General features: G+C 37.7%; 1 protein-coding gene across 2 annotated transcripts in view; it reads left to right on the top strand.

Moving 5' to 3' along the window:
* The window catches only part of LOC141348623 (dynamin-2-like), a 65,896-nt gene that overhangs the window by 20,357 nt on the left and 32,525 nt on the right, over window positions 1–13,014 (top strand). Inside the window, exons 11-16 of one of the 2 annotated variants that reach the window (XM_073852895.1) lie at window positions 355–441; window positions 586–656; window positions 743–794; window positions 2,580–2,609; window positions 3,849–3,962; window positions 10,910–11,019. In XM_073852895.1, coding sequence (XP_073708996.1) covers window positions 355–441; window positions 586–656; window positions 743–794; window positions 2,580–2,609; window positions 3,849–3,962; window positions 10,910–11,019 — 464 coding nt within the window. The remainder of the gene's footprint in view (window positions 1–354; window positions 442–585; window positions 657–742; window positions 795–2,579; window positions 2,610–3,848; window positions 3,963–10,909; window positions 11,020–13,014) is intronic. The other variant, XM_073852894.1, reaches the window with a different exon arrangement.

Raw genomic sequence — 13,014 nt, 5'->3', positions numbered from 1 at the left:
GAAGTTATTACATTTTGATGTAAGATCACCAGGACAAAATATATTTTATTAAAACAATGCTTTAAAATGTACTTTAAAATATTTGTACACAAGTGTAAGAAACAGTCATAAAAGTGTACTCTATGACCTTTTATTTCATTAATATTTCATTACCTGCAAATACAATATTTAAACATAAATACTTATATTAATATAAAGTACTAAATAAGTATTTTAGATGTTTTAATACAAAAGATACAAATGAGATTAAAAAGGCATAAAAGACAAGGAACTTGAATTAGGAATGTAAACAGTGGTGGCAATGTTTGTATTTTTTTTTTAACTTTTAAACTTTTTTAAAATTTTTGTCCACAGTTAGAGTCCTTTCCAAAACTACGGGAGGAGACGGAGAGGATAGTGACCACACACATTCGGGAACGAGAGAGTCAAGCCAAAGACCAGGTCAGGATGACACCTACACACAACCTGTCTAATTAATCTCTCTTTTTTAGGGTGGTTGAAAAGAACTTTATTAGCAGTTTGATTACAAACTATTGTTTTATGTCATATCTTGTTTTGCATATTCCTGTCTACGTCAACGAACAGGTTTTACTCTCACTAGAGATTCAACTCTCCTACATCAACACAAACCATGAAGATTTTATCGGGTTTGCAAAGTAAGTTTTAAACAACCAATGACAATAGCATAAATAAAACAACATGACGTAAACATTTTTTCCTCCATTTACACATTTCCTTTCAGCGCTCAGCAGAAAACCAATCAAACAACTAAGAAGCCTTCAGCAGGAAACCAGGTGAGTCACAATGTTTTATGAGCTGATGATATGAACCTGGTATAAATCAGAAAGCATCAGCTAGCAGCGTTTGGAGTCTTTTCTGGAAGGCAGTCTCTTTTCTGCTTAAGCTCTGTTGCTCTTTTGGTCATCTGTCTCACATCAGATAATATGTGGCTTATATGTGTGTCTAACATTTTTTCATATTAATCTTGCTCTTGATGGCTTGTGTTTTTACCCCAAGTGCTGTTAATAATTAGTAACTTTTTTCCTCCTTTTCTCTATGGGTGTTTTTGCCCCCTCTTCTATTGACTTTTAATTAGAATTAGAAATTAGAATTGGAGGTTATTTGTTTGATAAAATAGGCTCTTACAAAATTTATTGTAATTTAAATTTAATGTCAAAAAATGTATGCACTGCACTAATGCACTTAAAAAGTTGTTTTTGAAGCAACTGAAATAAATGTTAATATACACCATTTCGGATGTATACTTTAGCTACAAAGCTTTAAAAGGAGAAGTTCACTTCCAGAATGAAAATTTCCTGATAATTTACTTACCTCCATGCCATCCAAGTTGTTCATGTCTTTCTTTCTTCAGGCAAAAAGAAATGAAGGTTTTTGAGGAAAACATTTTAGGATTTTTCTCCATATAGTGGACTTCAATGGGGATCAACGGGTTGAAGGTCCAAACTGCAGTTTCAGTGCAGCTTCAAAGGGCTCTACAAGATCCCAGCCGAGGAATAAGGGTCTTATTTAGCGTAATGATCAGTCATCAGTCAAGAAAACTAAAAATGTATATACTTTTTAGCCACAAATGCTTGTCTTGCACTAGCTCGAACTCACGCATTATGTGAGTATGATGTAGGCGGAAGTTCTGACCCAGTGTTTACAAAGAAAGTCAGTGCCCTTTAAAAAAAACATAAAACAACAATGTAATTTTGAAGATGGAAGAGAAAATTAGATGGAGTTTTATGCCCTACCCTACCTTTTTAATCCGAAGTACACAGACGTAAAACTAACCGCATGTGACTTTTCCAATGTTAGACCTGCATACACATCAGAGGGCATTTTTGGTTAAAATTTTTTATTTATTTTAACTAATCATTTCGCTAGATAAGACTCTTATTCCTCGGCTGGGATTGTGTAGAGCCCCTCGAAGCTGCATTAAAACTGCGATTTGGACCTTCAGCCCATTGGCAATCACTGAAGTCCACTATATGGGGAAAATTCCTGGAATGTTTTCCTCAAAAAACTAAATTATTTTGCAACTGAAGAAATCTTGAATGACGTGGGGCTGTGTAAATCATCTGGAAGTGTTTAATATTGTATGTGTTCACTTGGAATTACTGTAATAAAATCAATAAAAGGATGATTTAGACAACCTACAACTCAAAAAACACATTTTTGTTTTATTTTAGTTATAAATGGATGACTGTAAAAGGTTTTCCCTATGTTTTTGAACATTCAGGGTGTGAAAACAATTTTCTGTGGTAATAGAATTGGACTAGTATTGAACCTGGACCATTCCTGTAATTTTATAAGGACATTGTATGCTGATCTGTGTTCATATCTCGTCCACTGTGCACTGTGCTACATGTGTGCTGTTTGTTGTACATGTCTAATCTTTACTAATTGAATCCTTCCATTGCATAGGAAATTGAATTGGTATTTTAGTATTGGTGATACTGTAACATTTCACAAAGTGGAAAGGAATAAATGTAGAGTGGCAGCGTGCCAGGAGAGATGGCCAAGCTCACTGGTGCCACCTTAATGCTTTTATTCTCTCCTCTCTGCTGATGTTTTAGGGTGCTGCCCCTCCACCATCCAGTCAAATTGTACGAGTCCAGTGTCTGTAAGCCTTACCTACTGTCTACCAGCGTCACATTTGTGTTTGTGTCTACAAAAGCAGCAAAATCACGTCTTCCTTTTTCCTGCTTTATTTTCCACCCTTTGGTGCTGCTGTCACATAAATCAAAGACATTCTGGGACTCAGAAATTCAGATTTTTACGACTCCTGCTAAAACACTCCCTGAACGTTGTTGCACAGTGTGTTTAACATGCACTAAACTTCTCTAAAGACTCCTTAATCAGCGTATATACACATGAGTCCGTCCAAAACATGACTCATTTGACCTTTGAACTCTTTTTCTGAATCCTGATTCGCCCAGCAGTGTCTTTTAAATCCAAACAGCCTGAAGAAATCCTAAACCACTTCCTAAAACCTTCTTCTATTAATTATCTGCTTTATTTATCCTCCTGTTCATCATCATGTCTCTGAATCACTGTAATGTAATTATGTACTGTTTGTGAATGAACCTCCTTACAGTTTGCAGCCCTGTAGGCACATAAGTAAACAGAATCGTGTGTATGTGGGCGCTAATGTTAAAAACAGGTTGGAATCTCAAACTTCTCTTTGATCTCAGTCCATTTGGCCTGTGTGTGTTTATGTATACGTGCGTTTGGGTGTGTGTTCGCAGTTTTTGATTTTAAACAAAAATGTTGTGTGCTGCAAACTTGAGGTTGGTACAGTCACAAAATAAAGAAAATGTTTTTGTTTTATTGTTTTTGACATTCGATTAAAACAGTGGGTGAAGAAAAATGCATTGGAGAAGGTTTATTTTATATATACATTGTATGTATAATGGAGAAATGCATTCTTGTGGTCTTCTTTTTTTTGTTTTTTAAAAAGAATAGTTCATAGTAATTACTAAACAACAACTGTTCATGATTTTGAAACTGAATGAATGACGCACAGGATAAAACTCTGTTTTGACAGTCATGATAAGCCTAAATCAGCCAGAAAAATGACTCATATTTCCTACGGGATGTTTTGGACCTTTCCCCCTCCTCTCTTTGCCATCCCGACCTTCTGTTTCCTTTTCTTTCTTCACCCCCACCCTCTCATCCCTCCATCTATTGTTCTATCTAATGTAAATGCCAAGTACAATTTATTACCTGGTTCCAGATTTGACTGCTTCTTTAATTTTCATCTTTTTATTTCTCAAAGGAAAAGAGAATCTCATTTGAATCTTATTTTGAACCCAGACCTTTCACCTCTGACTTTTGCCCCTCAGGTGATTCGCAAGGGCTGGTTAACCATCAACAACATCAGTCTGATCAAGGGAGGGGCCAAGGAGTACTGGTTCATGCTCACCGCAGAGAGTCTGTCCTGGTTTAAAGATGATGAGGTGAGTAAGTGCGTTAGAGAATTAAATGTGCTCTTTCATTCATTTAATGACTTTATGATGATCATGGGAAAATACATTCTTCAGTGCTGCTTAAAGTTCCCTGTCAGGTTGTGGTGGCATTCATTGGCCGGTCTCTGTGTCAGTCACACTGTGTGGCCTGTCAGGCGGGCTGCCATCTGTCTGCCTGTCTGTGCCTGCTGTACAGGTGCAGGAAGTTCTGCACAGCAAGTGTAGACAGGCAGACAGACAACGCTCTCAGTCAATGGCAGCACAGCCTGCTTCTCCCGACCGGAAGCCGGAAGCAAAGGGGCAAGAGAGAGAGCAAAAATCATGTGTTACAAATACAAACACGCATGTACTCTAAAAGTGTAATCATTACATTTAATATACATTTTCATGCTTCTCTTATGCCATTTATCAATTAAGATTTTGAAATGACAGTTAAATTCACATGTAACAACTCTAAAAATTCTCATTTGGTTCAATCCCTCTTTTCCTCCTTTGCTTCTTATTTTACTTGCTCCCTTTCCTGGTATACCCCCACCGTCTCTCTCTGTCCATTGGGAATTAAGGCATTTGGTCTGGATCACCCTGACACAGCTGGAAGCCCCCCAAGTCAAACTAACACACAAACACACACACACTCTTTTTAAACACACACAGACGCAGACACACTTACTCTCACCAGTCGGCCTGACTGCCAAATGTATGCGACTATATAAGCAAACACTAATTTTAATGAATACTGAAACTCAAAACCCGCTCAGCACTTCAAACGGAGGAATTCGTATAAACACTGGTATATTTTTCTGAAAGTCACACACCTTTTAAGCTCACATCTAAACTCAGAATTATAAACTCTGTTGGCATTTAGATTAATATGTGTTAAAATGACGACTTCCTTTAAAATCAGCATTGAGTTTAAGATGAGTTTTTAAATATTGGTAGACTTCATTAGGAGTTGGCTGGATTCACAGTTTCTCATTCTGCTGAATCCATTATTGCAGTCAAGATTTGACTCTTTCCCTCTCTATCTTTTACTTTCTCTTCTTTTAATTCTGTCTCTGTGGTTGGCAGTCTCACTGGGGCCATACACATTCCTGGGTGGAAAATTGTAAGACTTTCTCCAAACACCATCCAGCCTCCTAGAGCCTGCCGAAAGAGAGAAAGAAGAGAGGAGAGAGGAAGAGACACAGCCCCTCACCCTTTGCAGCAGATCACATTGCAATTCTCACACATTCTATGTGCACATAAACATTCTCGCATTAAGCGGATCACTTCTTTACCCTTAAAAACCTAATCGGACTTGCATCGGATGTTACCTTCCTTTCTCTAAATCTGTCCCAGTTCTGATGGGCCGAGACTGCTGGTTTGGGTTAATCAGCGCCCAACACTAAACAGACACGCATTCCTGCAGTCTTCCCTCTCTCTCTCTTTCTGAGGCGAGCTGCATGAGGGAAAACAGATGACTTGTGCACCCCTCCACTTCTGTTAGCATTTGGCATAATTACTTTTTTTCACCTCTCATCCGCAAGTTAGAATGCATACATGCAACGAGTATTTGCTACTCAAACCCCTAGAAGGGCCTTCTGCACATCTCAAGACCTATGGTCAATAAAAAAACTAGCCAGACACCTTGAGCTTTTATATAAACCTTATGCGTGCACAGCTTGTATGTGTTTACACATACACGGCGGTGATGACTGCTAGAACCGTTTTCATTTAATATAATTCAAATGGCAGTTTCGTGATGTACATGCCGCCTACGTCAATCATGGAGAAACCTCTTCTGGGTCATTACCGCCAACTTTGAGTCCACAGAGACATGCAGTATCACCAACACTGGTGTACACAACAAACCAAACATAGCAGAGTCTTACTTTTCACCTGGAGTGTGTGTTTTTGCTTGAGTTTGAGAGTTTGCGTCGGTTGTCCAGCGATGTGAGTCCATGCACAGTCTAACCAATGTGCAGACTACTGTACACCAGTATGATCCTGAACAGGTAGTCTGAACACTGGGATGACGGAGCAGGAGATAGTTCCAGCCCTCTCTGTCTCACTCTCTTTCTCTCTCTCTCTTTTCACCTCTTTTTCTTTATCTACTTCAATCACTCAGTCCAACCCTGCTGGCCTCGACCTTCACAGGAGGCGGTAGAAGATGCAAAATAAACAGGACCGAAATAGACTCCATTGCTTCTATCTCATTCTCAGTCGGGATGACGCCAATGTAGAGGACACGGAGAGAGCCGCTCCAGACGTCCGTTTACCCGTTCTTGACTTTCTCAGTTCCGTCTCGTCCCCGGCTGCCGTTTTCCCGTGTCGGTTTGCAGTATCCAGCCTTGACGTGGCACATTCGCTCCCACAGCCGCCTATCTGGCAGGACGTTCATAGAAGGCATAGCAAAAAAGAGGGAATGAGGAGTTAGAGAAGGAAGGAGAGAGAGACAGAGAGAGAGAGAGGGAGAAAGAGAAGAGAGGGAGGGACCCCACTGGCCATATAAGGGTTGATGGGACCCTTGGGGAATAAACTTTTGGAGTGGTCCGTTGTTTCTCAATTCCTCTCTTTCTTTCAATCTTTTGGTCCGACTCGCTCCTATCCACTTCTGTCTTTCTCCCTCCGTCCTCTCTCGGTACTCCCAGCCATCCTCCGGACTTCCCTGCCCCATCTCTCTCTCTCTCTCTCTCTCTCTCTCTCTCTCTCTCTCTCTCTCTCTCTCTCTCTCTTTCTCACTCGCTCTCTCTCTAAAGCGGTACCAGATGTTGTATTCTTAACGCCAGCCTGTCATTTCAAACTTTTTTTTCAACCTCTAAAAACTCAGGCAGGAAGTGGGCCCCTCTGGAATGAAAAAAGAGAGAAAGTTTTCGAGGGGAGCAAAAAAGGAGGGGTGCAAGGAGTCAAGGAGGACAAAAAGAGATAGTGTAGTAGAAGTTTAAAGGAATAGTTCCCCAAAAAGTCCACATCTTGTCATTGTTTGCTTACCCTCGTTCTTACGAATCCGTGTGCTGTTGTTTTTTGATGAATTGTTGTTCGACACATTGATAGCTCAGTGCTCAGGGCCTGTCGAGCGCCACAAAGAAACGTAAAAGTGCTCCATACAACTGTAGTCCATAAAAGTGTCCATTATCCAAAAAAGTAATAATGTGAAATATTATTACAATTTAAAATAACATATTTGTATTTTAATAGATTTTAAAAATGTGATTTATTCCTGTGATAGCGAAGCTAAATTTTCAGCATCTTTACTCCAGTCTTTAGTGATCCTTCAGAATCATTTTAATATGCTGATTTGGTGCTCACCTAACATTTCCTATTATCATCCATGTAGAAAACGGCATCTATTTAAAACAGAAATCTTTTGTAACATCATAAATGTCTCACGTTTGATTAGTTGTGTTATTGCTGAATAAGAGTATACATTTCTTAAAATAAATCTGATAACTGATAACAATCTGATAATGTCTTCATAAGGCTTATAATGTTGTGCACAAAATGTGTAGACCACCTTAATGTCGCCTTTTTGTTCTTTTTGGCGCTTGTCGGCTCTGGTTTTCGCGAACTGTTGTTGTATGGCAACAATATGTATTGATTTCTCAAGAATGTCTACTTTTGTGTTTGGAATGAGATAAAAGTGAGTGTGACGATAGATGTTTTTTTTTGTTGTTGTATGTTCTTTAAAGTCAGAAAACAATCAGGTTTTTGAACATTGTTCGATGGCCTAGTTGATAGAAAATACTCCCTTCCAAGAAAATTCCTACGCAGTCGCTCCGTCAGACTCAATCACTGATAGCGGCATCATTCGTTCTCTTCCCCTTCTGTTTTTCATTTTTACTCTTTTTAGAGTGTTTCCCCTCACACTTTCATCCCTTGTTCTTCTCTTTCTCTCCCACATCTCCGTTCCGTTATTTGCAATGTAATCCAAGCCGTTTCCTGAGACCCCAGCCCCTCCTGTACAGACAGAGGGAGGAGAGAGGTGGAGAGGGGGAGCTCTTTTTCTTTTCCTCCTTTTTTTTCAGACGAAATGTTGTGTTTTAGAGCCTTGGTCCGAATAATGACTTCCACATGTGGGCCCTCACTCTCTATCTCTCAATTCCTCATTCTTTTTACTTCTTTATTTCTCAATCCTTTACTCAAGGAGTGAAAACCTATGGCATCTCTCATGTGCATGTTTTTTTGTTTTGTCCTGGGCCTAAAGCCATCCTGAGGAATTGATCTACCGTAGATTCTTTTATTGTTTCTACACTCTTGGCTTTCTTCCTCATAGTCATCTTCCCTAGTTCACACCATTTTAGAATCTGGTTAAAGAGATAGTTTAGCCAAAAATGAAAATTAATGTCATTATTTAGTCACCATGATGCTGTTCCAAGCCTGTGTAATTTTCTTTCTTCTGTGGAACACAAAGGAGGAATGTGCTTGTCATTCTTTTCCATGCAGTTAAAGTAACAAGAGTTCAAGCTTTCAAGAATGCAAAAAAACCTAAAAGTTTCATATTAGTGGTTCCAACCTATGGTGTGCTATGTTCCAACCTTTTGGAGCTACAATGGAAAATTTTGGAACGTCCAACCTAGCTGTCCTTTTCTCTTAAAAATAAAGGAAAGGGAGTTTATGCATTAATTCCACAGAAGAACCATTTTTTTTTCAATTAAAATGTTCCTGGATGTTAAAGATTCTTCACAGAACCATCAAAGCCACAAAGAACATGTATTTTTAAGACCATGTGGACGTTCATGAGTTTACAAGAGATGTCTGGATCCTGAACAGATCTTACTTCAACTTAGTTAAAAGAGAAGTTACTTCTATTACAAAAATTTACAGATAATTTACTCACCCCCTTGTCATCCAAGACGTCCATGTCTTCCTTTCTTCAGTCGTAAAGAAATTATGTCTTTTGAGGAAAACATTTTTAGGATTTCTCTCCATAAAGTGGACTTCTATGGTGCCCACGAGTTTAAACTTCTAAACTGCAGTTTAAATACAGCTTCAAAGAGTTCTAAAGGGGGTTTATGCATTAATTTCACAGAAGAACCATTTTGTTTAATTAAAATGTTCTATGGATTTTAAAGATTCTTCACAGAACCATCAAAGCCACAAAGAACGTGAATTTTTAAAACCATCTGCATGTTCATGAGTTTACAAGAGATGTCTGGATCCTAAACAGATATTTTTAGTTAAAGGAGAAGTTCAGTTCCAGAAAAAAAATTTGCAGACCATTTACTCGCCCCCTTGTCATCCAAGATGTTCATGTCTTTCTTTCTTCAGTAGTAAAGAGATTGTGTCTTTTGAGGAAAACATTTCAGGATTTCTCTCCATATAGTGGACTTCTATGGTGCCCACGAGTTTAAACTTCCAAATTGCAGTTTAAATGCAGCTTCAAAAGTTTCTAAAGCGAGTTTATGCATTAATTCCACAGAAGAACCATTTTGTTTAATTAAAATGTTCCATGGATGTTAAAGATTCTTCACAGAACCATCAAAGCCACAAAGAACGTGAATTTTCAAGACCATCTGCATGTTCATGAGTTTACAAGAGATGTCTGGATCCTGAACAGATCTTTTTAGTTAAAGGAGAAGTTTACTTCCAGAACAAAAATTTACACATAATGTACTCACCCCCTTGTCATCCAAGATGTTCATGTCTTTCTTTCTGCAGTCGTAAAGAAATTATGTTTTTTGAGGAAAACATTAAGTGGTCTTCTATGGTGCCAAAAATGGCAGTTTAAATGCAACTTCAAAAGGTTCTAAACAATCCCAGCTGAGGAAAAAGGGTCTTATCTAGCGAAGCGATTGGTTGTTTCCTAAAAAAAATGTACAATTTATATACTTTTTAATCTCAAATGCTTGTCTTGTCTAGCTCTGCATGTACTCTGTGTATTCCGGTTCAAGACACGGCATGTTGAAAAACTTCCATCTCATTTTCTCCTCCATCTTCAAAATTGTCCTACATCGCTGCAAAAGTGTTCACAAAGTGAACATGCAAAGAAGGTAAAACAGCGATGTGGGATGATTTTGAAGTTGGAGGAGACAAGGGGGTGAGTAAATTATCCGTACATTTTTGTTCTGGAAGTGAACTTATCCGTTAATTGGTTGATCTGGTTCACAAAAGTTGTCTAAATTACTCGTTCATGAATTAGACTAATCCATTTCTTAAGTTCAGTGATTCATTGGATAGCAGCTCACTAGAGAGGCAGGTTATCCATAAATAATGACTTGAAATTGTGACAGTTTTAAATATGAAAATCTCCAGTCCCCGTTCATTGTAATTAAATAAAAAAGAGCAACCAGCACTTAATAATTTCTTCCTTTGTGTCCCACGAAAAACAATGTCACACACCGGTTTAGACAAGCATGAGGGTAAATGATGTCAAAAATTCCCTATTTGGGTAAACTATTCCTTCCACACTAATTTTGAGAAACTAATACAGTTTGTTGACAGTTTTTGTTTCTCAAAACTTTGCTATGTTTGAATGTAAAAAGGAGCCCAGGCATGCTCTCTAGATAGGTCGCTCAGTAAGACTGAAAAGGATAATTCACCCAAAAGTACTCACCCTCATGTCGTTCCAAACCTGTAAGACCTTCGTTCATCGTCTAAACACAAATTAAGATATTTTTGATGAAATCCGAGAGCTTTCTGACCCTCCATAGACAGCAACACAACTACCACACACAAAAAGTATTCTCGTAGCTTCATAACATTAAGCTTGAACCACTGATGTCAAATGGAATATTTTAACAATGTACTTACTACCTTTCTGGGCCTTGACGTTTCAGTTGCATTGCTGTCTATGCAGGGTAAGAAAGCTCTTGGATCTGTTTAAAAATATCTTTGTGTTCCGAAGATAAACAAAGCACTTATGGGTTTGGAATGACATGAGGGTGAGTAATTAATGACAGAATTTTCAGTTTTTGGTGAACTGTCCTTTCAAGATGTCTATTGTCTGTCTTATTTTCTAGGAGAAGGAAAAGAAATACATGCTTCCTCTGGACAACCTGAAGGTGCGAGACATAGAAAAGGGCTTCATGTCCAGCAAACATGTCTTTGCCATCTTTAACACGGAGCAGAGGTCAGTTATACCACCTACACACACTCCAAAAGAGAAAATGTTTTTTCAAAGAATGTTTTTTAACTTTAAAATGATGTAAAGAACACTCAAGAGTTCACACGCCATATGAAGTAGACTTATATTGTAGACGCAGCTAAAGAAGAATTCAGCCCTCTGAGTGATCAGTGTTTGTGCGTGTGTGAGAGTGTGAGCTCTGAGAACTCAGCCATTAGCGGACAAGCAAAAAACAATCCAGTAAACAGTCTGCACATATTACGACCAAATTTCATGGCTTTGTTGTTTCATTGGTCGTTAAAATGTTGGACAAATTGTAAAGACCTGAGCATCACTGTTAATATTGTTCATGGGGTTGGTAATTTGGTGGGAAAAGTCATTGTCTAGTGGATTATAAAATTACTGAAAAATTCAATAGGCAAGGAGAAACAACATCCTAGCATCATGGAAGTAGGAATTGTAGAAAAGTTATTCTAAAGTTATTTTAGAGTAGAATTTTATATTCACACTCTCTCTCTCTCTTTCTCTCTCTCTCTCTCTCTCACACACACACACACACACACACACACACACACACACACACACACACACACACGCACATTCCATTCTACGACATCTGGACTATTAATCAGTTAGATCTTTCTTCTCCTCTTTTAATATGTTTCTCTCTGCCACAACCAGTTTTTTTTTCCCTCCGTGTGTTTTTATTCTCTGGTGCAATTTGTTCTCGGAGATCCTGGCTGCTTTCTAATGGAGGGTTTTTCAGAGTTTCATGTCTGTCATCTTGTCTTAACCACACATGATATATGTAAAAAGAGGTCACTTTTTGAAAGTTGATGTTCTATTCAGCTGCGATGAGTGATAGGACTTGAATTCTATTTCTAGATAGTCCCGCCTATGGTGAAATTGCATGGTCAAAATCTTGCACCATTAAACGGTATGACACTAGGGTTGGGCGATATGGCAAAAAATTTAAATCTCGATTTTTTTTTTTTTAGGCATTTGACCGATTCTCGATTTTTAACTAATCACATTGAAAATTTAACTACAACAAGATTAAACTTTTTTTTTATTAACCCTCTAGTTAAAGAAAAGTCTATTCCAAGTACACCACACATGAAGTTGTCAACATGATGTAAATGTTAAACAAATCCCTTGTTAAGTACACTCTTAAAAATAAAGGTGCTTTAAAAGGTTCTTCACAGCGATGGAATAGAAGAACCATTTTTGGTTCTACAAAGAACCATTCAAACTTATCTTGTACATTTTATATGTTAAGAAATAATATGAGGAAAATGCTTTAAAATAAAATCTCAAAAGTCAAGATAATTCAACTTCAAAAGGACTGAAAGTATAACACCAGTGAACTATTATTAACTATAAATGTTCTGCAAAAAAAAAACTATAAATAGCAGCTTTCAGCCTGTCATCATAATGCAAAAATGAAATATCAGACATATAGTAGTAGCTTTTTTTACAGTTTTTTTACAGTTGCGCTGCATTTCAATACTTTTTTCTATGTAAACATGCATGCATTTGACTGTCCCATTCGCATCTCTTGCAGTGTCTCATGCATTTAACAGGATTCTAAAAATGCAGTGGATCATTCTTTTCTCTTGTTATAATTGGCATATTATCAAAGTGTCTAATTCTAATATTTGGTAATATTTCTATTCAAATTGCAATCCCTCGATTTCTAAAAAAATTAAATCATAGCAAAACATTACATTTTAATTAATCAATGAAATCGAAAAAAATCTGATAACTACAAGTTCTAAGTCTGGAGTTGGCAAGACATTTAAATGTTTTTAAAAGAACTCACAAAACCTTTTTCAGAAATGTTTAAGAAAAAAAGGCCATTGAGTTTTAACAGACTCCGTAAAGCCTGCGGTGGGTTTGGTGGGGGGAATTGAGAATAATTGGGCATTGTGATATGATTGGATATGACAGGTTATGTTCAACTGTGATTGGTTCTTGCAAAAAAAATCACGCATTTTGTGT

Source organism: Garra rufa, chromosome 13 (assembly GCF_049309525.1).
Source record: "Garra rufa chromosome 13, GarRuf1.0, whole genome shotgun sequence".
NCBI lineage: Eukaryota > Metazoa > Chordata > Actinopteri > Cypriniformes > Cyprinidae > Garra > Garra rufa.
The sequence above is the reverse complement of the archived record's forward strand: the minus strand, read 5'-3'. Positions and strand labels throughout refer to the sequence as shown.